At 48.1% G+C, this 26,453-nt stretch overlaps 1 protein-coding gene across 8 annotated transcripts in view; it reads left to right on the forward strand.

The window, feature by feature from the left end:
• KANSL3 (KAT8 regulatory NSL complex subunit 3) overlaps positions 1–21,659 on the forward strand; it is a 38,760-nt gene extending 17,101 nt beyond the window's left edge. For 7 of the 8 annotated variants that reach the window (XM_036302192.1, XM_036302193.1, XM_036302194.1 and 4 more), the window contains 17 exons: positions 2,006–2,137; positions 2,373–2,489; positions 2,730–2,831; positions 2,941–3,012; positions 4,274–4,348; positions 4,523–4,680; positions 6,234–6,297; positions 6,739–6,939; positions 7,155–7,311; positions 8,726–8,803; positions 10,400–10,591; positions 11,049–11,133; positions 11,550–11,680; positions 12,754–12,863; positions 13,270–13,492; positions 13,829–13,962; positions 19,272–21,659. In XM_036302192.1, the coding sequence (XP_036158085.1) occupies positions 2,006–2,137; positions 2,373–2,489; positions 2,730–2,831; positions 2,941–3,012; positions 4,274–4,348; positions 4,523–4,680; positions 6,234–6,297; positions 6,739–6,939; positions 7,155–7,311; positions 8,726–8,803; positions 10,400–10,591; positions 11,049–11,133; positions 11,550–11,680; positions 12,754–12,863; positions 13,270–13,492; positions 13,829–13,962; positions 19,272–19,292 (2,052 nt within the window). In that variant the 3' untranslated portion in view covers positions 19,293–21,659. The remainder of the gene's footprint in view (positions 1–2,005; positions 2,138–2,372; positions 2,490–2,729; positions 2,832–2,940; positions 3,013–4,273; positions 4,349–4,522; positions 4,681–6,233; positions 6,298–6,738; positions 6,940–7,154; positions 7,312–8,725; positions 8,804–10,399; positions 10,592–11,048; positions 11,134–11,549; positions 11,681–12,753; positions 12,864–13,269; positions 13,493–13,828; positions 13,963–19,271) is intronic. The other variant, XM_036302195.1, reaches the window with a different exon arrangement.
• Positions 21,660–26,453: the final 4,794 nt, after the last annotated feature.

Here is a 26,453-nt window from a genome sequence, read left to right on the forward strand (position 1 = left end):
ATTCCTGGTCAGGGCACTGGGTTCAATCCCCAGTCTGGGGCGTGTACAAGAAGCAACTGATGAATATTTCTTCTTCCATCCTTGTTTCTCTCTCTTCCTTCCCCTCTCTTTAAAATCAATAAAAGCATATCCTCAAGTGAGGATTTAAAGAGAAGGAAGGAAGAAGGAAAGGAAGGAAGGGAGGGAGGGAGGGAGGGAGGAAGGAAGGGCCATTTTGGGGGTGAAGATTTTTTTCAGTTTGGTCCTAGCCTTTGTTACTAGCCTTGTGTCCTTATTCTGTACTTGAATCTTTGACTTTGGACCATCTGTGCCTAAAATAAGCTCTTCACATTCTTTTTTTATTTTTTAAAAATTATGGTTGTTTCATGTGTACAACATAGAGATTAGACATTTATATATCTTTCAAAGGATCACCTGGAAAAGTCTAGCACTACCCATCTGACACCGTACATAGTCATTACGATATTTTTTACTCTGTTCCCTATGTTGTACTTTATATCCCTGTTACTGTTTTTATGACTGGCAATTTGTACTTATTAATCTCTCCTTTTTTTCACCCATCCCCCAGTCCTCCACCTTTCTCGGATCATAAATTTATCTCTGTGTCTATGAGTTTGTTTCGATTTTATTTGTTCATTCTGTTTTTTAAATTCCACATATAAGTGAAATCATGTTATTTGTCTTTCTCTGACTAACTTATTTTACACAGGCCCATCCATGTTTTATAAATGGCAAGATTTCATTCTTTTTGTGGTTTAGTAATATTATATTGTATATACATACCACATCTTTATCCATTTGTCTATTTTTTTAATCCTCACCCATGGATATTTTTCCATTGATTTTTAGAGAGAGTGGCAGAGAGAGGGAAAGACAGAGAGAAATAGTGATGTGAGAGAAACACATCGATTGGTTGCCTCCTGCACGAGCCTCGACCAGGGCCCAGGCCAGGGAGGAGCCTGCAACCAAGGCACGTGCCCTTGATTGGAATCAAACCCGGGACCCTTCAGTCCACAGGCCAATGCTCTATCCACTGAGCCAAACTGGGTAGGGCTATCCATTTGTTTATTGATGGACACTCAGGTTGCTTCCATATCTTGGTTATTGTAAATAATGCTGCAATGAACATAGGGGTGTGTATATCTTTTTGAATGAGTGTTTTGGATTTCTTTGAATAAATACCCAGAAGTGGAATTTCTGGATCATCTGATAGTTCTGTACTGTTTTCCATAGTGGCTACACCAATATACAATTCACCAACAATGGACAAGGGTTCCCCTTTCTCCACATCCTTGCCAACACTTGTATGTTGATTTATTGATGATAGCTATTCTGACAGGTGTGAGGTGATATCTCATTGTAGTTTTGATTTGCATTTCCCTGGTGATAAGATATATTGAGTATATTTTCATGTGTCTCTTGGCTATAACTCCATAAAGATCACTATTAACATTTTGATATATTAACATCTTTTTCTGAATAGAGATAGTTTTTACATTTTCTGTTTTATCTTTAACATTTTAGCAAAATGATTTCCTTATGTTACTACAAATTTTTTAAAACACTTAATATTAACTCATGATATGGAATTAGGTAGATAATTTGCTTAACCCCTCTCTTATGTATGCATTTAGATTGTTTCTGCTTTTTTGGATATTATTGAGAGTGAATTTGTCTTTTGTGTAATCTCGTGGGAGTACGCACACTTGTGTATCTCATATATTTTGCTAGGAAAGGTTCTTGGAAGCAGACTCCTTTGGGGAAGGGGTAGGAATAAATTTAAGTTTCCTGATGCATATCACCAGGTGGCTTTCCAAAGGATTGTACTCATTTACATGGATGGAAAGCCATCCATGTAATTGTATCTTTGCTCCTGAGGTAAGTTCAAGGGGCATAGTTGAGGTCTATCTGGCTCATAGTGGGGCTCTGTGCTCTGCCTGATTGCTGCTGGTGGGCAGGTCTCCTGCTTCCCAGTGGAAGCACCTTTGTTCTTCCTTGCTTCTAGATCCCTACCTTGATTGACCGGATGCTTGTATCGTCCAACACGAAGACTGGGGCAGCAGGAGCTGAGGCCTTGTCCCTCCTACTGAAGAGGCCCTGGGACCCTGCTGTGGGGGTACTTTCTCATAACAAACCAGTAAGTTGGGCAGCTCAGGACTTATCATGGAATTTTTAGAATCTGGTCTCAGAACTTTGGCAAGAGGATAGTAAGTGGGTTGTTTAACTTTTTTCATTGATAACTAGTTGTGTATAATGCTTAACAGTTTCAAAGACAGATTGGCATTGGTTGGAATAAGAAGGTGTGGGGACACCTGGGATTTCACGGAGGAACCCTCTCAAGCCCTGGTTCTCTGGTGACATTTTTTCCATAGAGCAAGCTCCCTGGCTCTCCACTCATTCTCATTGCCTCCTCCGGGCCTTACAGTTCTGCGTTTCCCACGTCACGCCGCCACCGCTTCTGGCAGTCTCAGCTCTCCTGCTTAGGCAAGGTATGTGTGGGGACAAGAGGGACTCTGTCCTGGGTGGGAATATAGTCTTGGAGGATTGAGCAGACAAAATGCAGCAGGGGGCCAAATTGAATAAACTTAAATATGGAGCTTCCCCAGCTCTCTCTTCATTTTCGAATGATGCTTATCCAGGGTTGATGGATTCTAGGGTAGGTTAAGGAGATTTGAGCAAAGACTTGAAACTTAACCTTTGCTGGCATGGCTGCCACTTCCTTCCGTTAGGTCATCCCTGTAGCCACCCATCTGCTGAACAATGGAAGTGGGGTAGGAGTTCTGCAGTGTCTTGAGCATATGATTGGGGCAGTGAGAAGCAAAGTGCTGGAGGTGAGACTGCCCCTGCTTGACTTCACCAAGACACACCCATTCTTCCCGGCTTCTGCTCCCATCGGTAGCTCCTGTGTAACTGTCTTGTCTTCTTTCTCTTTCCACAAAGATTCACAGCCATTTTCCCCACAAACCCATCATCTTGATTGGCTGGAATACAGGAGCTCTGGTGGCCTGTCATGTAAGTAATTCCCCCCTTACTTGGAGGTTGTCCTGGGGTAGAATACTGCTGCTGCTGCTGCCAGCCACCGCCGAGTCCTCTTTTATGTTCCAGGCACAATGCTGGATGCTGGACCTACATAATTACATTTTAAGCATAACAGTAAACCCCTTGGGCCCTCACCCAGCTTTACCCGTAATCAACTCACAACAAGGCTTTTGCACCATCTGTTTTCTTTGTCAGTATTTTGAAGAAAATCCCAAATATTTCATTCATATGTATTTCAGCATGTTTCTGTGAAACAAATTCCTCCCCTTTCTCCCCCCCCAAAAAACACAAGCACTATTCTTCCACCTAAAATAAAACAAAACAATGCTAGCAGGCAGAATTTTTAATAGCTCTGGAATTTGCTGTTGTGTTCGTGTTCTGCCCCTTTCCAAGACATCAAGAAACCTTTTCTTTGTTATTTTATATACCATTTGCATGCATATTAGTTTGCATAAGTGTCCCTGACCTGTCCAGAGCCCCAGTTCTCAAGCGGATAAACTGAGTGAGGTCTGTGCTGCTTGCTACGGTCTAGTCCAGTGGTCGGCAAACTGCGGCTCGTAAGCCACATGCGACTCTTTGGCCCCTTGAATGTGGCTCTTCCACAAAATACCACATGCAGACGCGCACGTACAGTGCGATTGAAACTTTATGGCCCATGCGCAGAAGTCGGTATTTTGTGGAAGAGCCACACAAGGGGCCAAAGAGCTGCATGTGGCTCGCGAGCTGCAGTTTGCCGACCACTGGTCTAGTCAAATATGACATCTTGGGCCATGAGAGGGGAAGGCTGTCTCCTCATAACCCTGGTCCCAGGACAGCAAATTCTCTAAGAAAGTGGAGTGCCTGGGAGCTACCCATTAAGTTCAAAAGGGGGAGATTTTCTTCCCTTAAGGGAGAAGAGCAGCATTTTATTCTCCTGATTGTATTTGGTGTAAGTATGGACGTGTGGGGAGTGAGCAGGAGGCCTGTAGTCTAGGGAATTGACAGGGTGGAAATATTAAACCTCCCATCCTGTGGTTCAGCCTCTGCTGGTGTCCTCCCAGGGCCCAGTGTTTCAGGTGGTGGCTGCTTGTGGAATGGCACATCTGTGTTCTGTGTTACTGCTGCCACCATGGCTGGTACTCCTGGGGGTTGGGATGGGGAGGAGTAGATGGGACTAGCTGGTAGCTCTGGACCAATTCTAAGTTCTGGGTAGGAAGGCAGTTGACCTTGAGACAAACTGTTCCATTATTTCTAGGTGGCGGTCATGGAGTACGTCACTGCTGTTGTCTGCCTTGGGTTCCCTCTGCTTACCGTGGATGGCCCCAGAGGGGTAAGTATGGGGCACCATTGATTGCTGGGCAGGTGAGAGAGAGTAGGGAGTGCATGCCTTGCCCAATTTGGTAAGCAGTGACTTCGGCGGCCCAGCTGGATTCCTGAGCCGACCAGCCAGGGCAGTGCTCAGTAACTATGAACTGGCTGATTGTGAACTCTGCACTTGTTTTAGGATGTGGATGATCCCCTCTTGGATATGAAGACTCCAGTCCTCTTTGTCATTGGTCAGAATTCCCTGCAGTGTCACCCTGAAGCCATGGAGGACTTCCGGGAGAAGATTCGGGCCGAGAACAGTTTGGTGGTGGTTGGGGGAGCTGACGATAACCTCAGGTGGGTAGGCCCCCAGCGCTGTGAGACCCATGCTGTGGCGTTGGAGAGAGGCCTGTGAGGTGGTGAGGTAGCTAGCTACATAGACTAATCTCCTTCAGACTCCATCTGAAAGGGGACATTGAAAACCTTTTTTTTTTTTTACATTTTTAACTAATTCAGATTTATAAAATGTTGCAAAAATAGTACAAAAAATTCCTGTTTACCCCTCACCTGGATTTCTCAAATATTAACATCTTACATAACCAATGTCTGATTATCAAAGTCAAGAAATTAACTTCAATATGATACTGTGATCTAATCTACAAACTCAGATTGCATCACTTGTCTCTGGTTCAGGGTCCAGGATCACATGTTGCTGTTGGTGCCATGGCTTCCCCGTCTCCTTTAGTTTGATTCATTTGATACTGCTCAGTCCGTCTTTGCTTTCATGACCTTGACACTTCTGAAGACTTTTGGCCAGTTATTTTGTAGACTGTCCCTCAGTGTAGGTTTTTGACATTTTTTTATGATCAGGTTGAAGATACGTATTTTTGGCAGTAATGCCCCAAAGGCAAGGTACCGTCACTGCACCTCCTCCAAGGATACATGATGTTGACACGTCTTATCACTGATGATGTTATCCTTGATCATGGGTTACGGGGGCCTCTGCCAGGTTTCTCTACAGTAAAGTTACTATTTTCCCCTTGTAATTAGTAGTTACCTGTGGGGAGAAGATACTTTGAGACCCTGTAAATATAGTCTTTGTCATCATGGGATTACTGGAATAGGCATTTCTTCTTTTTTTAATAATTCTTTATTGTTGAATATTACATATGTCCCCTTTCTTCCCTCATTGACCCCCTCCAGCCTGCCCCAGGCCTTCACCACCCTTTTGTCTGTGTGGGATAGGCATTTCTTTACATTTTGTTCCTCCCGCAGGATGACTATGAACACATTTTATTTGTATTAAGTACCTTTTACATATTTTGGAGGATAAACAGCCAAAGTTTGAGAGAGTTTTATGAAGGTACCTTTAGTTCTTGAGATGTCTACTCCCTTACAAGGCCAGCTGCCTTTTGGGCCTTTAGTTACATTTCCATGAAACGTACTGAATGTGTCATGTATGGGGCCTCCGTTTCCTGTATGCTCACTCTGAGAGATTCAGTCATTTGTGTGCTTTAACTAGAGAGCTTAAAGCGGGTGCCTGCTCCTACCTGTCTTGTCGGGTTCTTACCCAGAGACGATAGGGAGAATTCCTCTTGGTCTTGGTCATTTGACAACTTATCGGGGTTTGGGCCTTTGTTGGGGTCTTGTAAGGTTCATGAGGACATAGGTAAAGGACTTCTGGAGTGTGTAGTTTCAGCACTTTCCATACGCTCTTTTGTGCTATCCCCCAACCCTATAAGTGAGGTATTATGGTACTCCATTTTGCAGATGTGGAAACTGAGGTTCAGACCGGTTGCAACACCTGCCTAAGCACTAACATAGTCTTCCTTCCCAGGCCTTGAAAATAACCTCCACTGGATGCCATGGAATATTTAGAAAGTGAACATTTCCTCCTTTTTGTCTCTTAGGATAAGTAAAGCAAAGAAGAAATCAGAAGGGTTGACACAGAGCATGGTGGACAGGTGTATCCAGGTACACAGTTGCTTTTGCGTTTTCTCAGCTAGGCTTCCATTCTGCAGCCTTTTGGGCTGAGTCTTGTCAGTAACAGCCTTTTTGTCTCTGAAGAGTAAGGGGTATATCCCCTGGGGCCTCTGGTGGCCTAAATCATAAGCAAAGAGAAAGAGGAAAGAAAGAGGGAGAAGAAGGGGAAAGGAGAGTCATGAGCTAAAATGTGGGGAAAGTATCAGGGAAGAAAGGGTTCACAGGGGGAATGGTAATGCATGATCACCCCAGGGCGCCACCTCACAGAGGTGCCTCTGGCTGAGGCTGGGGTTTGTGCCAGGTTTTGTGCACATGGGGAGGGACTGGCATCCCAGATGCCCTAGCCAAGGTAATCCGTTTTAGTTGGGACTATCGGGCAGTTCCCGTTCGTTCTCCAGCCGAGGACTCTATGTTGGCCTCTCTTTACACCAGGATGAGATTGTGGACTTTCTGACTGGCGTGCTCACTCGCACTGAGGGGCACGTGGGTGCTGAGCCTCGGGACCAGGATGCTGAGAAGAAGAAGAAGCCCCGGGATGTGGCCCGCAGAGACCTGGCCTTTGAGGTCCCCGAGAGGGGCAGTCGACCCGCCTCACCAGCTGCCAGGCTTCCAGCCTCCCCTTCAGGCTCCGAGGTAATGTGGCAGGGAAGGGCCATTTCTGCAGGGGAACGAGGACCCAGAGCTGGTGTTTTGGCTTCTTGGGGTCGCCTATGTGCTGGGGCCAGTGCTTGTAGGCCTGTGAGTTCCTACAAGGCGAATTCCTGACCAGGGAATTCTAGGGGACACGCCGATAGGTGGTGACACCCAGACAGTGTTGGCTCGGCTCCTGCCCTTCTCGCCCTGCTCAGGATCTCTCCAGTGTGTCCAGCAGCCCCACCTCCAGTCCTAAGACCAAAGTGACCACAGTGGCCTCTGCCCAGAAGTCCAGTCAGATTGGGAGCTCTCAGCTGCTGAAGAGACATGTGCAGCGGACAGAAGCTGTGCTGACCCACAAACAAGCCCAAGGTATGGGTGCCTGGCCCAGTGGCCCCTCTCTGTCTCTGCAGTAACATCATGTGCATTTGGAATGTATTGGCACCTGCAGCTTTTCCCAGGGGCATGTGAGAAGCACCTTTCCCACAGTCCTGTCCAGGCAAAATGAATACCGAGGGCTGTTTTCAGGGTGAAACATCACTTGAGGTCTGTGTGTAGGGGCTGCAGCTTTGTCTTGGTGTTCGGGGCAGGGAGGCTGTGTGGGCTGACTACATGTGTACTGGCCTCAGGTGCTTTTCTAATGCCCCGTTGGGGGAGCTGCAGCTGCTCAGGCCCTGCCCAGCCACTCCTGCAGCACAGTGCTCTCCAAGGTGCTTGGCTTGTTCATCAGACTCCAGGCAGCTTCACTGGGTCATGCCCTTTCTTTGTGTTGCTCTTGAAGAGTTAAGATTTCCACACTGGGACTTTCATGAGGTTTATCAGATAGGTTTTAGGTTAGGCTGGGAAATATCGGTATGATTGAAATTAGAGTTTGGAGATCAGTAAGTGCTGCGTAACAAGCTCTAGGCAAGGGAGAGTTCAGTGGGTAGGGAGAGAAGGAGATGCAGTGGCTCTGTCCCTCTCCCACTTTGATCCAGTTGGGTGGCTCTGAGATGAGGTCTCTTAGGCATTGGTGTTTGATGATGTATCCAGGAGCACGTATCAGCTGAGGTTCAGGGAAGAGGCAGTAGCCAGAGCTGGTTGTCAGGTAGAGAGAGGTGGAGGTGACCGCTGGCCTCCTCACTTCCCCTGTGTTTCCTTCAGTGAAGCCAAGGGTAAGGACTTAAAACCCAGGCCTCTTAGGAAGTTGCCCTTGAGGGTGGTGCTGACAAGGAGCAGAAGTGCAAGTGGATAGATGAAGCCAAAAAAGAGGCCAGATGCTCGGTCCGTGCGGATGCTCTGTGACCTTGGCTTGCTTAAGTGGTGGCCAGAGCCAAGTTCTAGATGGGCGGTATCCCTCAGGCTTTTGATAAAGAGAGAGCCAGTGGTCTGCGGTGCCTCTGGAGGGGATAATTGCTTGAGAATCCAAGGAGTTTTGGAAGGCTGATTGTTGAGCTGGGTTTGAAATGGAACCCAGAGTTTCATGGGGGGCAGCAGCTGTAGCTGCTTTGACTGAGCTCATAGGCAAAGGGGAGGATAATAGCTAATGTTGTGGAGCCTCACTATGTGCTCGGGCCTCTTCCTGCTGCTTGACTTACTGTGGCTCAGTGAAAATTGGCCCCACGGGGCAGGTGCATTTGTATTTTCAGTTTATAGATGATTTCGTGGAGCTGCTAAAAGCAGTAATTCCAGAGACAGCCCCTGTTGACTATTTTCTAGAACATTCTCGTGTCTTTTTCTTATTCCTTCTCTTTCTCTCCTTTGTCTGGCTGGCTGTGATTCTATAATTCTTTCTGATTCATTCCAGCACAGTTTGCTGCTTTTCTGAAACAAAATATGCTGGTGAGGAAAGCTCTTCCTCCCGGCACCTCCTCCTGTCTCTTTGGTGAGTATTACTCTTTCTCACCTTCTCCCTCTTCACTCCCCAAACCCGACCTCTCATTCGTCCCCGTTTGGTTTCCTCCTGTTCTTTTCTCTTTGCCTTTTTCTGTCTTTTGATTTTTTCCCCAACTCCTTTTGCTTATTGCTCCATTGTCTTTGCTTTTTCTCCATTCTTTCTGTTTGCCTCTCATGGTGTTTTTCTCTTTTTGTTTCTTATTACGGTTCTTAGCTCTGCTTCTCCCATGAGTGCCTGTGGCCATTGCCTGTGAGCCTATATTTCCTTGGGTGTTTTTCTCCCTGCCTATGGTTTCCTCCCTCCATTCTGGCCTTTGCAAGCCACTTACCAGCATAAAACTGTAACTCCTTTTCCTTCCATTACCTCTTTCCAACTTGGATTTTACTAGTAATTGATGCCGTTTAAAAGTATATTTTCTAAATTAATTTTTAGAGAGAGGAAGGGAAAGGGATAGAGAGATAGAAATGTCTGTGAGAGAGAAACATCTTTGGCTGCCTCCTGCATGCCCCCTACTGGGGACTGAGCCTGCAACCCAGACATGTGCCCTGACCAGAATTGAACCAGTGACCTCTTGGTTCCTGGGTTGACGCTCAACCACTGAGCCACACTGACTGGGCTAGTCCCTTGAGCAAACCTTCTGCTGGTTATGCCCTGACTATGGTCTGGAATAACTCCCTATGGCCCATGCCATCCCCCCCACCCTCCTGCTGCCTTCCTCCTCCCAACCCTGATTGCCTTTGCTAAGATGAGGGACTGGAGTTGGGGGGCTCTGGGTGTAAAGAGGAGAGGGTCTGTGAGGAAGCCTGAATGATACCCAGGCTTGGCCATATGCAGGGTGAATCTGTTTGACTCAATGGAGGGGAAAGCCTATGTGTGAACAGGTAGCCTTTCTGTGTACCTAGGACAAGGGACCTGGGGACTAGGTTGTGACATGGACCGCTGTTGCCCTGTTACTTTGGGACAGGAGCTATAAAGGTATCTTGGCTAACATGCTTCCTTGCTTAGGAGCTCCTAAAGCCAGACTGAAGTTCTGATAGCAGTCCTCTTTGTGGCAAGCAAACCCTCAATCCTGGGCTCCTAGGGCATGGGACTCAGAGCCCTGTGAAAATCTGCTGTGTAGGGAAGACTGTGTAGCCTGTTCCCCCATTGCTTCTTCCTGGAATGTTTCCTGCCCACCAGCTGTGTCATGTGGGGTGGGCTTGAAACAGGAAAAGGATCACAGTTTTTGAGCTTGGGAAGTGCTGTTTAGATCCACTGTGATGAGGCCTCTGTGTTTTGGTTGGCCTTTGATGGCAGGGTGGCAGTGTCTTCTCCTTTCTTTTTGTTCCAACTCAGAGCCCCTGTCTTTCCAACTCCCGGACAGAGTGAGGAATGGGGATGGCGCCATTCCCTGAGAGGGCCAAGGTGCATTTCCACCACAGCGGGGGCTGAGCGAAGTGGGACTAACACAGAGGTTGTTGTCTTTGAAGTGTGGCTCTGTGTGTGGCTGGTACTCCTGTGTTCCCACATACAGCTGTCCCTGTTCTGGTCCTCACTGTCAGAGTCTGGGAAGTGTGGAGGACCTTACTCAGCTCTGTCTCTTAGTTCCCATCTCATCGGAACAAGCGGAGGAAGCTGAGAAAGAGGACCTTAGGGTCCAGCTGAAGCGGCACCATCCCTCCAGTCCTCTGTCTGGCAGTAAGGCCTCCAAGCGACCCAAGATCAAGGTGTCCCTCATCTCCCAAGGGGACCCAGCCGGAGGGCCTTGTACTCCTTCCCCAGGAGGAACCCCAGAAGGTGAGTTTCCCTTGACCTGTCCAATAAACTGGCTGAGCTCTCCCGGGCTCGTAGCTTTGCCCTCTTGAGGCTGCTTGCTGGCACTCAGCCTCAACTGCAGTGCGAGGGCTGCCTGAGCAGAGGGCTCGAGGTGGCCCACGGGAGGGCAGTGACCTGCTCTGCACTAGCACCAGGGAGGCAGGACGAAGATCAGAGGAGGCTCTGGGTTCATGCAAAGCATCATATATTTGGGGGGGGGGGGGGGGGGGTTGTTTATTTCAATTAAAAATAAAATATTCCAGAAAGTTTAGACAACAGAAGGGGGGAATATAACTCCAGCTCTTCCTGTTCCCATGTAGTTTTCTTCAGTTTTCATTTTCCAGTCTTTGTCCATAATACCTTGCATTTAGTCTGGCTGTGGAGGCTGAAAAGTGAGCCAACCAGGACTGACTGGCGGCTTGGGGGCTTTGTTTTGCAGCTGGGGGAGGAAAGCCCATCATGATGACACTGGGGCAGGCGGCAGCAGGTGCCAAGGAGCTCACAGGGCTTCTCACCACAACCAGGTGAGTCTGCTTCTTGGTCTGTCTGTCTCTGTCCCCTTCTTTCTCTTCACCTTTCTTCTGGTCCACATAATGCTTTGGGCAGATGGTGGATTCTGGGTTCTGTCCGTTCGGGAGTGTAACTTCTTTTTGGGTGGGATCTTTATTTTTCTTTTGGACCAACTCAAGAGTTCAGTTCATTTTCACCTAAAGTTTGCAAAGCATCCCGTAGCTCTTGCTTCAAGGCCTGAAGTCTTTACTTTAGGAATAGCTTCTAGAAGGACAAGTGGCCTATTCAGAAGTGGAATGAAGAAAGCAAAGTTTCTTGCCTCGTGTCCATTGCTGAAACTTTGCTGGGCTCCATTCCGGCCCCTCCCTGTGTTGCTGGGGCCTGCTGCCCTCCAACCTTTGTCTAATGGAGCTCCTGTCTTTATATCCAGGCCCAGTGCTTCTGAAGCGGGTGTGTCAGCCAGCCCAGCCTCCTCCGTGGTCTCCAGCAGCACTGCACCCAGTCCCTTGCACACACTCCAGAGCCGCCTGGTGGCCACCTCCCCTAGCAGCTCCCTCCCAGGTATCTGGGGCACAGCATCCTGACCTCCCAGCAGAGTCTGGGCAGCTGTTGGAGGGTGGTCCTGGCAAAGCAGCCTGGAGCTGAATCTGGAGGGCATTCCTCAGGTCTCAGGCTTGTCAGGGAAGTTTGACAAGAAGCTGGAATTAGCTTCAGGGGGCATGAAGTTCTTGGCCTTAATATGTACAGTGAGTAAACATCACAGTCTGCAGGCAGAGCATCCGGTACTGTAAGGAGGAGAAATCGCTAGTGGGAGATGTAGGTATTGTGTTTCATTTCGGTGTTGTTAAGATTGAATAAAGCTGGAAATGGTGCATGCTGGGTGTGCATGTCTCCTCACCTCTCCACCTCCACCCGACACTGAAAGGCTGAGTGTCTGAGCCCAGCAGGGCCAAGTCACACGCCTTCTCCTTCAAGAGGACCTTCCTCTTTGCTTTGAGGCCACTGGGCTGTGTGTGAAGTGTGGTGTAAATGAGGTGCTTGGAATTCTTTTGGCTTAAAAAGTCCTTTCTCACCCAGCTGGTGTGGCTCAGTTGGTTGAGCATCATCCCGTGCAACAAAAGGTTGCCAGTTTAACTCCAGATCAGGGCACATACCTAGGTTGCAGGTTTGATCCCCATTCGGGGTGTGTACAGAAGGCAGCTGATCGATGTTTCTCACATCGATGGTTCTCTCCCTCACCCCCTTACTCCCTCCCTCTCAGTATGTCCTCGGGTGAAGATTAAATTACATTTTTTTAAAAGTCCTTGCTCTTCCCTAGAAAGAAGTGAGGGATTTAGAGTTCTGAACAGTGGGATTCAACCTCTCTGGTTTTCCTAAACCTGTCCAAACTGTCAGACGGGTGGTTTGGAGCAGGTTGGGACGTGCAGAAGGAATGGAAGGCGTGCATCTGCATAGACCCTTCCTCACATGGGCCTTCAGCGGGCATGCTGGGGGACCTGCTGGCTTCCTGAGAGTGAGGAATGTCCAGGGGAAAGAGCACTCCTGGTGTTGGCTGGGTTGTTGAGGGTGACGGGCATGGCTGCCCTCGGATAAATGGTGGAGCTTGTACTGATGTCTGTCGTATCATTTCCTAGGGGCCACATCTGCCAGCAGCCTCCTCCAAGGCCTCAGCTTCAGCTTACAGGATATCAGCAGCAAGACCTCAGGCCTCCCAGCAAGCCCCTCCCCAGGACCATCCCCACAGGTGCACATCTGCCTTCCTTCTGGGCTGGGCAGGTGTGCGAAGGAAGCCTCCGCTTGGTTGTTTGTGGTAGGGAGACTGGGTCTGGAGTCTGGGTCAAGGACAGATAGCCCCTGACTTCCCAGCTGGGAGCTATGAAAGGTTAAGGCTCCAGCACTTACTGGGAGACACTGGGCAAGTTTCTTGACCTCTCTGTGTCTTTGTTTCCTTGTCTGTAAAATGAGGATAGTGGTCTATCCCTCACAGAGTTGTTTTGAGGGCGAAATACTTGGGGAATGCCTGGAAGAGCACTTGCATGTGGTGGACACTCAGTACATGGCAGTCTTTAATAACGTGCTGTGGGCACGCCACACTTGTACATGACTGTTGGGCAACAGCTTCTGATCACCTGGGCTTGTGTGTCCCACAGGCCACCAGTGTGAAGTTGCCCACCCCTATACAGAGCCTGGGTGCCATCACCACAGGCACCAGCACCATTGTCCGTACCATTCCTGTTGCCACCACTCTCTCATCCTTGGGTGCCACTCCTGGTGGAAAGCCTACAGCCATCCACCAGCTGCTGACCAATGGGGGCCTCGCCAAGTTGGCAAGCAGCCTCCCTGGCCTGGCTCAGATCTCCAACCAAGCATCAGGTGAGTCTTTCTTGAGAACCCTGGGGACTCCCAGATATGGGATCTTCCCCCAGGACCTTCTCATCTCACATGGGCTAGGGATGCTATTGAACCCAACCAGGGTCTTGGCATCCACCCTCAGGGATTTAGCTGTGAGGAGTCCATCCCCCAGAGAGGTTGAGAGAACACAGGCTGTTTTCTGCTGCCTTTCAGAATGACTGATGGGGTGTAGATGACCCAGCTGGGGAGGAGAACAAGGAGGGTGTGCTCTGTGGGGAAGAAACTCCCCGGGAAAGGAAGTAGGGGTGTGACGCAAAAAAACAAAAAAACAAAAAAAAACCCTACTTCTCTTCTCAGGCTTGAAGGTCCCCACCACCATTACTCTGACCCTACGAGGGCAACCAAGCCGAATCACCACACTGAGCCCCATGGGCCCAGGAGCAGCCCCATCCGAGGAGCCCACCTCCCAGGTGCTGCCCTCCAACTCACAGGTGAGTCTGCCCAGGAAGATGGAGGAGACAGGCTCTAGCAGTTTCAGTGCACTGGGCTTGTAGTTAGGTCAGATTCAAATCCAGACCTGGGGCTTGTAGCTTTGAAACTTGGAGCCTCCTTTTCTGTCACACTCGCTGGACGGTTGTGAGGTTAAACATGTGGTGTCCCTGCGTGTCCTAGTGCCTGTGTTTCGTGTTTTGGTTTACTTTCCCTCCCCATTCCTTTTCTTCTCTGCTCAGTTCTGTCATCAGCGGTCGTGGCACGGGCTTTCCAGCATCGTGCCCTTCCAGATCTGGGCACTCATTGCCATCTTTTTCAAGCACAATTAGGTTTTTGTTTTTGTTTTTTAATATAACTTTTATTGATTTCAGAGAGGAAGGGAGAGGGAGAGAGATAGAAATAGCAATGATTAGAGAGAATCATTGATCGGCTGCCTCCTTCATGCCCTGCACTAGGGAATGTGCCCTGACCGGGTATCGAACCATGACCTCCTGGTTCATAGGTCAATGCTCAACCACTGAGCCATGCCATCTGGGCCACAGCTAGGTTTTTTATAGCTCTTACCAGAAGTCACCTCCAGGTCCTCTCAGCTGAATGATTTCCTTTATGACCTTTTCCAGTGAAATGTTTCTAATCTTAAATGGTGATCTGAGAGCCACCCAAAGGCCAGAGATTAAAGAGAATGGTCATTTGTGCCCAGTGTGGTGTGTGCTTACTTCAGTGCCCACCATTCCAGCCAAGGCCTTCCATGCAGGAATGGTGCTGTGCCAGCTGCGTGGCAGAAGCTGGCCCTGAGCCTGGCATTCCCACACAGGCTTTGCGTGGAAATGGGGGCTGGGCATGCTTGGCAGGGGACCGTTGCTGACTGGACTAAAAGCTCCTCTGCACAGAGGTTGTTCCCGGCCCCCCTGGGGTCAGAGCCACATCTGCTGTCTGCAGAGAGGTGGAGGTGTTCTCATTATTTTATTCATTATCTTTTCAGTCACAGAAATGATTATGCTTATCTATATATATAAAAGCCTAAGTGACCGAACCACCAGTCCATCGGTCCCTATGACGCACACTGACCACCAGGGAGCAGACGCTAAATGCAGGATCTGCCCCCTAGTGGTCAGTGTGCTCCCACAGTGCGAGCGCCGCTCAGCTGACTGAAGGGCACCAGACGCCGGGCTCACAGCTGGCAAGTGCAGCTGCGGCAGCGCAGCCTCTCCTGCCTCCATGGCAACATGCTACCCAGTGGCCGAGCAGGCACAGCAGGGCCGGGATGAGCGGGAGTGGCACAGCACCCAGCCCCACTACTACACCCCCTGAGGGTCCCGGATTGCGAGAGAGAGCAGGCCAGGCTAAGGGACCCCACTGGTGCACGAATTCTCAGATCGGGCCTCTAGTTTTCAATAATACAAACATTATAGAAGTAATATAACTTAGAAAGTGCAAATTTCCCATGATACCACTCCCAGAGAGGATATCCACTGTTAGTAGTAGCTTGATATGCATTCTTCTAGATTTTTCTTTGTATGCAAAGTGTATTACTTTAATTTTACTTTTTGACAAAGATGAGATCACAGCCCTGACCGGTTTGGCTCAGTGGATAGAGTGTCGGCCTGCGGACTGAATGGTCCCAGGTTTGATTCCGGCCAAGGGCATGTACCTTGGATGTGGGCACATCTCCAGTAGGGGGTGCGCAGGAGGCAGCTGATTGATGTTTCTCTCTCATCGATGTTTTTAACTCTCTATCCCTCTCCCTTCCTCTCTGTAAAAAATCAATAAAATATATATATTTTTTAAAAAAAGATGAGATCACAAAATATGGACTTTTGTAGCTACCTTTGTTTACAAAACACATTATGACATGTCTCCCTGTTGATTACAGAGAGACCTATCTATGCTCTGACAAGGTGGGTGTAAGAAAGTGGGCTTCACCACCACTGATAGGGAGTTGGGCTGTGTTTTGTTTTTTGACATCATAAGTAATGGTGTAGTGCACACCCTCGTCATGATGTGTGTTTACCTCGGGGGATTCTACAGGCTGGAGACCAGTATGTGGAGGGTACATGCATCTACCGCCTGCCAGCTGCTAACTAATTGTCCTTCACAAGGTTTTGCTAATTTACAAGACACAGTGATGAGAATATCTATTTGTTTATACCATTGTCAGGTGTGGAAATCCGTATCTTTAATTTTACTGATTTGATGGTTGAGAAGTGAAATTGTTTTCATGTGCATTTTCATGATTATTTATGAGGTTGTATGTCTTATGAATTGCCTGTTATATTCTGCGTCTGTTTATTTTGTAGCAACTTTAAATATTCCAATGTTAATCCTTTATCTATTATACAAGTTGCATGTACTTTATTCCAGTCAGTTGCGCTTTTTTTCCTTTCTATTGAAAAAATAAGTGCATGTCTTTTAACTTTTGTTTCTGGATCTTTTATCATGCAGACATTAAAAAATTTTATGCAGTAAGGTCTTCAAATCTTTTCCTTTATGCTCTTCCCATCGCAAGAGAATAATCTTTTTGCATTTTGTTTTTTAATATATTTTCTTTTTAGAGTTGTGGTAAAATATACATACATACAAGTTACCATTTTTACCCTTTTTTAGGCCCAATTGAGTGGCATAAAGCACACTCACATTGTTGTGCAACCATTACCACAATCCACCTCTAGAACTTCCCCATCATCCCATATTGAAACTATTTTCTTATAATGCTTGTTTGTTTACCTTTAGTTTCAGTCCACTTGGAATTTGTTTCTTTTATTGTTGTTTTTTTGGGGGGGGGGGGGGTTGAATTTATTTCTATATGCTAAGTGAGATAAGGATCTAACTATAGAGGAGTCCATTCATTTTTCATCGTTTGACATCCGCTGCTCTCACATTCTAAATTACTATGCACACATGGGCCAGTTTTGTACCCCTTGATCTGTCTGTTCCTACACTGGCTTAATATTATTGTCTGGTAATGCAGATCCTCCAGTTAAGGGAGTATCAATTGTGTTTCTAGTTTGCTAAGATCTTTATCCTTTTCCTTTCTCTTGATAAATAATGGGTTTTTAATTTTGTCCATTGCCCTTTTGGAATCAAATGAGATGAATGAGCATAAATAGTTCCTTGTAATTAGTTAAACTAATGAATTACTTTAATAGATTTCCTAATATTGAGCTACCAAAATTTGAGATTCAGGCATTTGTCCAATATGTCCTATTCTTTTTTTTCACATGTCCACATTTATTTTTATTTTGCACACATGGGAAAGAAGACCCTATCAAAAAGGAACAAAACACAATTGGGAAAAAAAATACAATAGAAAGAAAAAAGCCAAGTGTTTCAAAGAAAGGCACTCTTCTGATTTGCTTTTATTTTAGTAAGGATTTTGGCCTCTGTTTATTAGTGATATTGGCCTGTAGTTTTCTTTCAGTCACCTCTGCTTTTGTGTGTGCTGTCTATCTTATAATATGAGATGAGAAGTATTTTATGTTTTTCTCATCTTCTCAGACATTTGTATATCATAGAAATGACCAGTTTCTAGGTGGTTTGATGGAAATGACCTCTAAGCCATCGAGCCTATTTCAGGCAGCTCTAACCTTTGCTGATGCTGCCTTGAGGCTCAACTAGAAACAGGTCCCCACACGATGCTCTCCTCTCTGTTAGGTGGTCCTTTGGGCTTGCTGTGCATTGGGGAGCTGGTTAGTGTTGAGAGCAGTTAGAGTCGTTGGGAATCCTCTTCCTGGCTAAATGGAAGCCCAGAATAAAGAAAATATATGACGTCTACCTAAGGGAGTTAACTCAAGAGCTTCTTTTTTATCTCAGTAGAATGGGTGTGTAATTACTAGGAAGGGTCTGGTGATGATTCTTTTCTTACAAAGGAGATATTATTAGATTCAGACTTGCTGACTTGAAAGCTTCTAACATTCCCTTGTAGTGTTCAGACTGCCAGACAGTGGTCAGGCCCTCTGTCGTCAGCAAGCTGTGTGATCCTGGCCAACCACCCAGCCTCTCTGGACTTTGGTTTTCTCGTCTAGTCTAGTGAGGTGGTGATTGTTGTGGTGCTGGGATTAGTAGGACCCATCTCAGAATCTCCTCAGGCTTTGGAAGATGAATTTTCAGAGGTGGAGAAACAAACCACCCATTTATGACATTTATAATACATTTGGAAATTTGAACACTGACTGGATAATTGTTGATATAAAGGAACTATTAACCTTTTTGTGTGTAATAATGGTGTTTAAAAGTTTGAAACAATATCCCCTTTCTATTTTCGGGTTCCATACTGCAATATTTGTGGATAGAATGAATTTAAAAAGAAAGGCAGTGTGAGCACCAGCTAGACGTCTCTGAGGTTTGTACAAGCACGAATGTTTTGTTTCTGGCACTGGTGGTGCTTACTGCGAGTTTCCTTCATGGAGCTGAACTGCAGTGTGGTCCTGAGAAGCTGAAGGGGGAGTGGGGACCGAGACTGCTGTGCCTGCATCCGAGTCCTGAATGCATCCTTGCCTGTGGTCGCCAGGCTTTCCTCCTGCCTGGCCATACCTCTGTGGCCACACCGCCGCCGTGGCAGCCCCTGGGCATTGTCAGGCGTATTACTAACCAGGACAGAGGAAGCATCTGTGCACAGCCTGTCTTTGGGCGGGGTGAGCACATGGGAGGTGCATCCTTTCCAGTTCTGATGGTCAGACCCTCCTCATTCCTCCTCTCCCGCCCCTCTGGCCTCCCCTCTTTACTGTTTTCCAAAGGTGAAATCTAGAGAAGTGGGAGAACCTTGGTGAGAAAAGGCCAGCTCTCTCAACCTTGCTTCATTCTTCCTGAGCTGTAAGGCTCAGCAATTCAGGGCATCCTCCACGACACATAAAACATGGGGAGACCTAAGAAAGGATTCGTCAGCACAAGTATGGAAAACTTCTCAGTGATGTCACCCTTAACATTCACCTGGTTCCTTTTCCTGCATTTCCCTTGTCCTCATGTGTAGGAAGAGCTCACCTTTGTAGTTAAACAAGTATACTCTCGGTGCTTTATGCAGCTTGTCTCATTTAACCTCACAAGCGCCTGGGGGGCGGGGGTGCTGTCATCATAAGATGAGGAAAAGGAAGCTGAGAGAGCATAGTCACTGGCCCTAGAAAGCGGTGGGGGTGAGTGCAGCGTCCATGCTGTTGAACCATTGGCTGCTGGAACGCACGTCCTTGTGCACCCAGCTTTTTCCTTATTGAGAATCTCTTTGACATAAATTCTCAGGCATGGGGTGAGGGGCCAGAGGATCTGAAGTGTTAACTGGCAAAGTTCTGACCCTTGTTCACTACCTCTCCTGCCATAGCGCCTGCCTCCAGCTCCCTGAAGACGCACGTGAAGGCCCTCCTTTGCCAAGTTGGTGATGGCTGCTGCAGTGAACCCTGGGCACATGTGCTGTCCCGCTGAGCTGTCCACTTGTCTGAAGATCCTTTAAGACACTCACTTTTGCCTCTGCCAGCTGTCTTTGGGGTTGGGCCTGTGGGTCCTGTGAAACTGTTAGGCTAAGTGACATGGTGCCAGCAAGGGGAGCATCGTCCTCCAGCATCTCCAGGTCTGGTTCCCAGAACCCTGGCTCCTCAGCAGGCCGGGACATTGGAGGGTCACAGTAGCTGTGACTTGCCCCGGGCAGCAGTTCATGGAAGTCGGTGCTACCCTGTGCCAAGTTGGGAGGAGACATCTTTGTGGCCTAGGGCTGTAGGGGTTCAGATTGTGAACCCTTTGCTGAGGGCCGGGGTCATCCTGGCCCTCCACCTGGCTGGTCGATATTAAAAGGACTTGTTTTGGACATTCTGCTGCCTTCACTGAGTAGCATGGGAGAGTGCTCCCCATGCTGCTCCCTCGTAGGAATCACATCAGTAGTTGCTGCGACGGAGAATACCTAACTCAGATCCATGAGCGGGCAGAGCACACTGGGCTGTCCTCTCTCAGCGCCTTTGGCCATGTACATGTGGAGAGCAGCAGTTGCTAAGAGATGGAAGCAGGCCCCCTTTTTATCATGGGTTGGGCACTTCCTGTATGCAGAAAGCCTGCGGGTCCAGAAAGGTCGAAGAAGACCAATGAACAGCAAAGGAAGTAGCTTCAAGGATGAGCCAGTAAGTCCTGCTGCTAAAACGATTCGGGCTTGAGGCTTCGCCTCTAGGTCCTAAGGAGCTGCAGAGTCACCTGGAGATGAGAAGAATTTGCAAGGTCGGGGAGAAGAAAGCCCCACCCCCAAACTCTCTCCCCAGTGCTTGGAGGTGAAACAGGGATAACCAGCTAAGTTAACATCTGGGCCGTCCCAGGAAGCCTCGGCTTTCAGACTACAAAGGCCGTGCTTCAGTGTTTCTGTTTCTCTCCCATGCATTTGCCTTCTTGCTCAGAGTGGGGGAATCGTTGGCACTGACGCTCCTGTGCAGCACCCTTGCTCTCGGTGCCGGCCTGAGCCCGGGAGGAGCAAGTTCCTGGACAAGTAATCGCTGAAGATGGAGCTTGGAGTCCCTCCTCTCCTCCTCACAGTACTTTTGTACAAAGGTAGTTTTAGATTTGGCTTAGAACCCGTTGTCCACAGCAGCCTCCCTTCCCTTCTGTACTCTAGAATGTTCCAGCTATGGTGATGAGTCAGGCACCCAGTGGGACTCTGTTCAGTAGGGAGGGCCCACAGCGTGCCATGGCCAGAACTGTGGTCCAGGGTCCTGATCCAAACCAGACAACCTGCATTCAATTCAGCAGTCACCCTTCCAGTCTGAGTGGCAGCCAGGAGGGGTGCACAGCGTGCAGGAGTCAGGGGAGACAGCTGGGCATGTGTATGATAGGAGTGGAGAGGGCATCTTAAACATCGTGCCCTCCCTCCCTCCCTGACTCCTGCAGCGCTGGTCTCTGGTGTCTCATAGAATGGCGCTGTATTCTTGCATCAGCTGGTAGGTAACTGCCTTCTGAAATTCAGGAGGCATTTAGTAAGTTTGAAGAAGATATGAAATCTGAAAGAGGCATCCATAGGTCAGGGGATTGATAAGTTTACAGGTAGAATAATAACATACCACCAGGACCTGAAAATAGTGGGACTGTGTGAATATGTGAAGCATTTAGGAATCATTGGGGACAGGCAGAGGGTCTTGAACAGCTATTTGTGACGTAGGAGTGCTGCCTAGACAGCGCAGGCAGGGCTGCTCCTGAGAGATGCTGGCTTGGTGTGTGCTGGGGCCGGAGCAACAACTAACGCACCTTCCTGCTGCCACGCCAGTCCTAGTGCTTCCCACGGTGACTTCCTGAGGCTGGGGTTGCACACCCCGAAGAATGCCAGACTGGAGAAGGGGGTTGTAAGGACATGGATTCTTCACCTCAGAGGAAAGGCTAAAGGGCGACGTTGTTGAAGTCCATAGAGCAGGTTCCCCGGTTCCCCGTGTCTTCTCCAGCCACGCTGCTTGAAATGAAAAGGAAGCTTTCTTTTACCCATCACCCAGCAGACCTGGTCTGTAGCCTCAGATGGGATACTGCTGGCCGAAACATGGAAGGATCAAAAAGGCTTTGGGTAAATTCTTGGATGACAGGTGTATGTAGATGCCCTGTGGGAGAAGATGGAGGAAGACCTTCTGTCTGTTCTTGGGCCCCCCCACAATAACAGTCTTGGGCTGGATGGTTCCAGACTGAGCCCCTGTGACGGTTCTGTTCACATTAGTAAGAAGAATTACAGAAATAAAAACTTTGCATCGCTCCAGCTCGTTTTCAGTTGGCTTCTTGTGTTTGTTCTGGTACCTACCCAGAAAATAAAAGCTAAGGTATTATGGTAATGCCTGAGTTCACCTTGTTGACGCCCAGTGCCATGAGGTAGGTACTGTGCTTCCCTTTTTAGAGGTGAGGAAACTGAGGCACAGAAAAGTCACACAGTAGGAAGTGCAGAAGCAGCACTAGCACCCAGGCAGTCTGTTGCCCGCGTCTGTTCTACTCTGCGCTTGCTGAGCTGAGATAGAAGACCAGCGTGGAGGTGAGCCCAGGGGGTGGGGAGATGGTGGCTTAGCCTTCATGTGACCCTCTTCGGTTTGCGTCCCACCAGGCCCACAGTGATTGCTGCTGGCTCGGCAGGACTCTTGACTGGGCCTGACTCGGTAGGTGGGGTTCTTTACCCTTGGTCCTGAGAAATTGAAATCCCTTTATACATCCTATACCTCCACCCCCTCCAATAAATAGTGAGGTGAATGAATGAATTCCAACCACCAGATTATTTGTAATCTTGTATTCAAGAGGACCTTCCCTCCGACCCTTAAATTCCAGGCCCCTATACTTGAATAGGAACCCTCTGTGGGTGGACGCCATGGTGTGGAGGACCGCGTGGGTCCTGTCCAGTAGGCTCATCTGTCACCATCCGTGGTGGAGACTCAAGGTGTTCTTTCTCACTGACTTGGGGGAGTCAGGTGAAGTGAGAGATGAGGACGAGGTGTTCAGGTGATAGCAGTCTTAAACTTCAGGAGTAGAGGGACAGGGCCGTAGCAAATTATGATGCAGAAAAGTCTTTGGTATCTTTAGCTCCCTTTTTTAATTTTTTGTAATCCTCACTGGAGATACTTTTTCCATTGAATTTTCAGAGAGAGTGGAAGGGAGGGAGGGAGAGAGAGAGAGAGAGAGAGAAACATCGATGTGAGAGAGACACATGGATCACATGCACCCCAGCCAGGGTCGGGGATTGAACCTGCAACCCATTTACGTGCCCTTGACTGGGAATGGAACCCTCAGTCAACCCTTCAGTGGTCAGACCAATGCTCTAACCATTGAGCACCCCGCAGGGCTTAGCTCTCTTTTTTAAAGCATGTTAGGATTGGTGGTTGCAGGAAGCAGAAACCATTCACCACCCAAATGAGCTTGTAAAGGGAATCTTCTCCCAGTAGGCGCTCACAGATGGGACCTGACGGTCTCTGCTCGTGGCCTCGTGGCCCCTGCTGCCGAGGGAGGGACCAGTGTGGTCCTGTCTCACAGGACTCAGCCGTGGAGCCCTTCGTGGATGGCGGGCCTCCTCGTTAGTTCCTGACAGCCGCAGCCCACCGGCTGGTCTCACGCTTGCTGATTCCCGTGGAGTCCTCTGAGTTGTACCTGCGAGTGGCGTGGGACTTTCCGGCACTCACTGTGCTCCCTTCAGTTCTGTCGGTGTTTGGGCCACGAGCTGGCAGTGCTATCATCTGGTGCATGTGTACACGGTGAAGATGCCTGCGTCTTGTGGGTTGTCATTATGTAATGTCTCTACCTGCTAATTTTCTTGACCCTGCAGTTCATTTTATCTGACATTCTGATGTCAGCTCTGATGTCAATCTCTGTCCTTTAATTTGTGCGTTTAGACTGTCTCCATTTAATGTAATTATACAGGGTGGGGCAGAGGTAGGTTTACAGTTGTGAGCACATAAAACACAGTTTATTCTTGTATTTTATTTAGTAATTATTTGTTATTTTCCATACAAACTGTAGACCTCTTTCTGCCCCACCCTGTAGCTCTGTTAGGGCTTATATCAGCCATTTTAGTTTTTGTTTTCTGTTTGCTTTTGTTTCTTTCCTGCCTTCAGGTGCCTAACTTGAACATTTTTTTTGAATGCCATTTTGATTTATCTGTAGTGTTTGTTTGCTTTTAATTCTCACCTGAGGAGTGAGGATACTTTTTCCCTTGATTTTTAGAAAGAGTAGAAGGGAGGTGGAGAGAAATATCCATGTGAGAGAGACACATCAATTGGTTGCCTCACACACACACCCCAACTGGGGATAGGGATCAAACCTGCAACCCAGGTACATGCCCTTGACTGGGTATCGAACCCGTGACCCTCCAGTGCGCCGGCCGACACACTAAGCACTGAGGCATGCCGGCCAGGGCTCTCTAGTATTTCTGAGGGTCTGCTTGTTTAGACAGCTTTTAGTGGTTGCTCTGGATGATGCACTGTGTGTATACACGAAACTTACCAGTCTCCTTACCACACTTACTAGTTTGCAGTGTAGAAGCCTCCCCTCCCTTTCTGTTCCTTTACCCTCCCCCATTTCGGCTATCATTGTCTGTTGAGAAGCACATTCAACAGTGTTAATACTTTTTGTTTCAGATGTAATTTAGAAAACTCAAGAGGAGAAGGAAAATCTATTGTGTTTACCCATATTCTTATTCTTTACAGTGTTCTTCTTTTCTTCTTGATGTTCCAAGATTCCTGCTTTTATTACTTCCTTTCTGTTCAGAGAACTTCCTTTAGGCAGTCTTGTAGAGGTCAGCTGCCAATAAATGTTTTTAATTTTCCTTCATCTGGCGATGTCTTAATTTCCCTTTTATTACCGACAGATGTCTTCACTGGATATACAGGGTGCCCCTCAAAATGTGCACACACACTTTGTGGGGGTTTTTTGTTTTGTTTTTTTGTTTTTTGTGCACACACACTTTGAATAAATACAGGCAGTGTTTATTAAAATACGTTTCATTTTCAAAATTGAACTATCAGCTGTTAAAGTGTATATACATTTTTTGGGACACCCTGTATATAATTCTGGGTTGGCCATTCTTTTCTTTTAGCACTTGAAAAATGTTATGCTACTTCCTTCGTTTCTAATGAGAAGTCTGCTATCATTCAAAATAATTACCCCTCATAGGCAAGGTGTTGTTTCTTTCTTTGTGCTTTTAATATTTTTTCTTAGCTCTAAATAAATCTCAATGAGAATAGAGGTTCTTAAGAGATCTGTTATCTAACCTAATTTAATCTAATCTAATCTGAAGGTAAGAAAATACTATATACTCAGACACGTAAACATACAAACAGGCCTTACAGCTTTGCCTCTAGAATTTCAACCATATGTGAAGAACACACAGAAAAACAAAACTCAGCTTTGAACATTTCAATGAGCCGTTTGTTCTCTTCCCAGCGGGTATGAATGCTTAATCGATTTGAGCTCACAGTGCCCAAACAGAAGAGTGACGAGATGCTCCAGTCTTTTGCCAACAGCAGCACGTCCCTCCGGTCACTCCTCCATGGCTCCCTCGACAATCTGTGTGTCCTGTCTGATTGGTGGCACCGAGGTCAGTCACGTGGCTGCTCGGGACAGCAAGGTTGTTTGCGAATATGATTTTTCTAGCTGTTGCCTTGGGAAGATGGTTTATAATGTAAGAGAGGACCCAAGTGAAGGGCCCAAACGACTTGGAAGAATGTTGGGTGGTAGCTAGACTCCCTGCACACTCCCTGGGTGTTCGTGATCACCTTCCCTCGTTCCTCTTCGGGGGCAGGGGGCAGATCTCATCTCTCTCCCCCTCTCCCTCTGGTTTTGTTTGTTTTTTTTAAAATATATTTTATTGATTTTTTACAGAGAGGAAGGGAGAGGGAGAGTTAGAAACATTGATGAGAGAGAAACGTCAATCAGCTGCCTCCTGCATACCTCCTACTGGGGATGTGCCCACAACCAAGGTACATGCCCTTGACTGGAATTGAACCTGGGACCTTTCAGTCTGCAGGCCGACGCTGTGTCCACTGAGCCACACCGGTCAGGGCTCTCCCTCTGTCTTAGACTCCAGGTCCCACTGTGTCCGCTGTGACTGCCCCCTGCCTCCTGTATAAGCATAAGCTTGACCAGGCCCAACAATGGGGCAAAGGAGCCTGCGAGGACTGCCTTGAACTCCAGCATTGTTTGCGTACAGACCACGCTAGGCATTTTTAAAAAATATATTTTTATTGGTTTTCAGAGAGGAAGGGAGAGAGCGAGAGAGAAACATCAATGATGGGAGAGAATCATTGATTGGCTGCCTCCTGCACAGCCCACACTGGGGATCGAGCCCACAACCCGGGCGTGCGCCCTGACCGGGAGGCGAACAGTTATCTCCTGGTTCATAGGTCCACGCTCACCCACTGAGCCACGCCGGCAGGCCACACTAGGCTTTTCCTAGAGAGCGCCAGTCCGTCTCCTTGGTCCCAGTTCTTGAATGTAGCTGAACTCAACTATTTCCTGAAAGTTTCGAAATGATTCAACTTTACTACCTTGCAAGCCTTCCTGCCCTTATTACAAATCAGAGGCCTGACTGCCGGTTGGGACAGCCCTTCACTTCCCAGTGAGATGGACGCTCAGGGCGCTGTGAGCTCCTTGCCCTCAGGGCTGTTCCCATCCAAAAGTGAGGGAGTGGAGGTTCTGGCCCCCAAAGATCTGTACCCTTGCGCTGGTCATGGAGTGTTATGCCGGCCTGTTGGGGGCCCCCAGCTCAGCACAAGCTCCAGTGCGTCAGTCACTGCTGACTTGGCAGGGCAGCAAGCCCAGCCCCACACCATCAGCTGTCCAGGTGTCCTTCTTGGTGAATATCCAGGGCCCAGCCAGTCCCAGGCGGCCGAGCCACGTCTAGCTTGTACTGTGCGTGGGAAGATGGTTTATGTCAGCTAGGCGTGGCTCTGCTGCCGGGGACTGGCTGGGGCCCGGATATTCTCCACGAGGGACACCTGGGCGGCTGATGGTGTTGGAGTGGCAGGCAGCAAGCATTGTGTCAGCTGGCTTACACTCACAGAGGGACTCCTGGGGAAGG

Source organism: Myotis myotis, unplaced genomic scaffold, assembly GCF_014108235.1.
Source record: "Myotis myotis isolate mMyoMyo1 unplaced genomic scaffold, mMyoMyo1.p scaffold_m19_p_30, whole genome shotgun sequence".
In the NCBI taxonomy this organism is placed as follows: Eukaryota; Metazoa; Chordata; class Mammalia; order Chiroptera; family Vespertilionidae; genus Myotis; species Myotis myotis.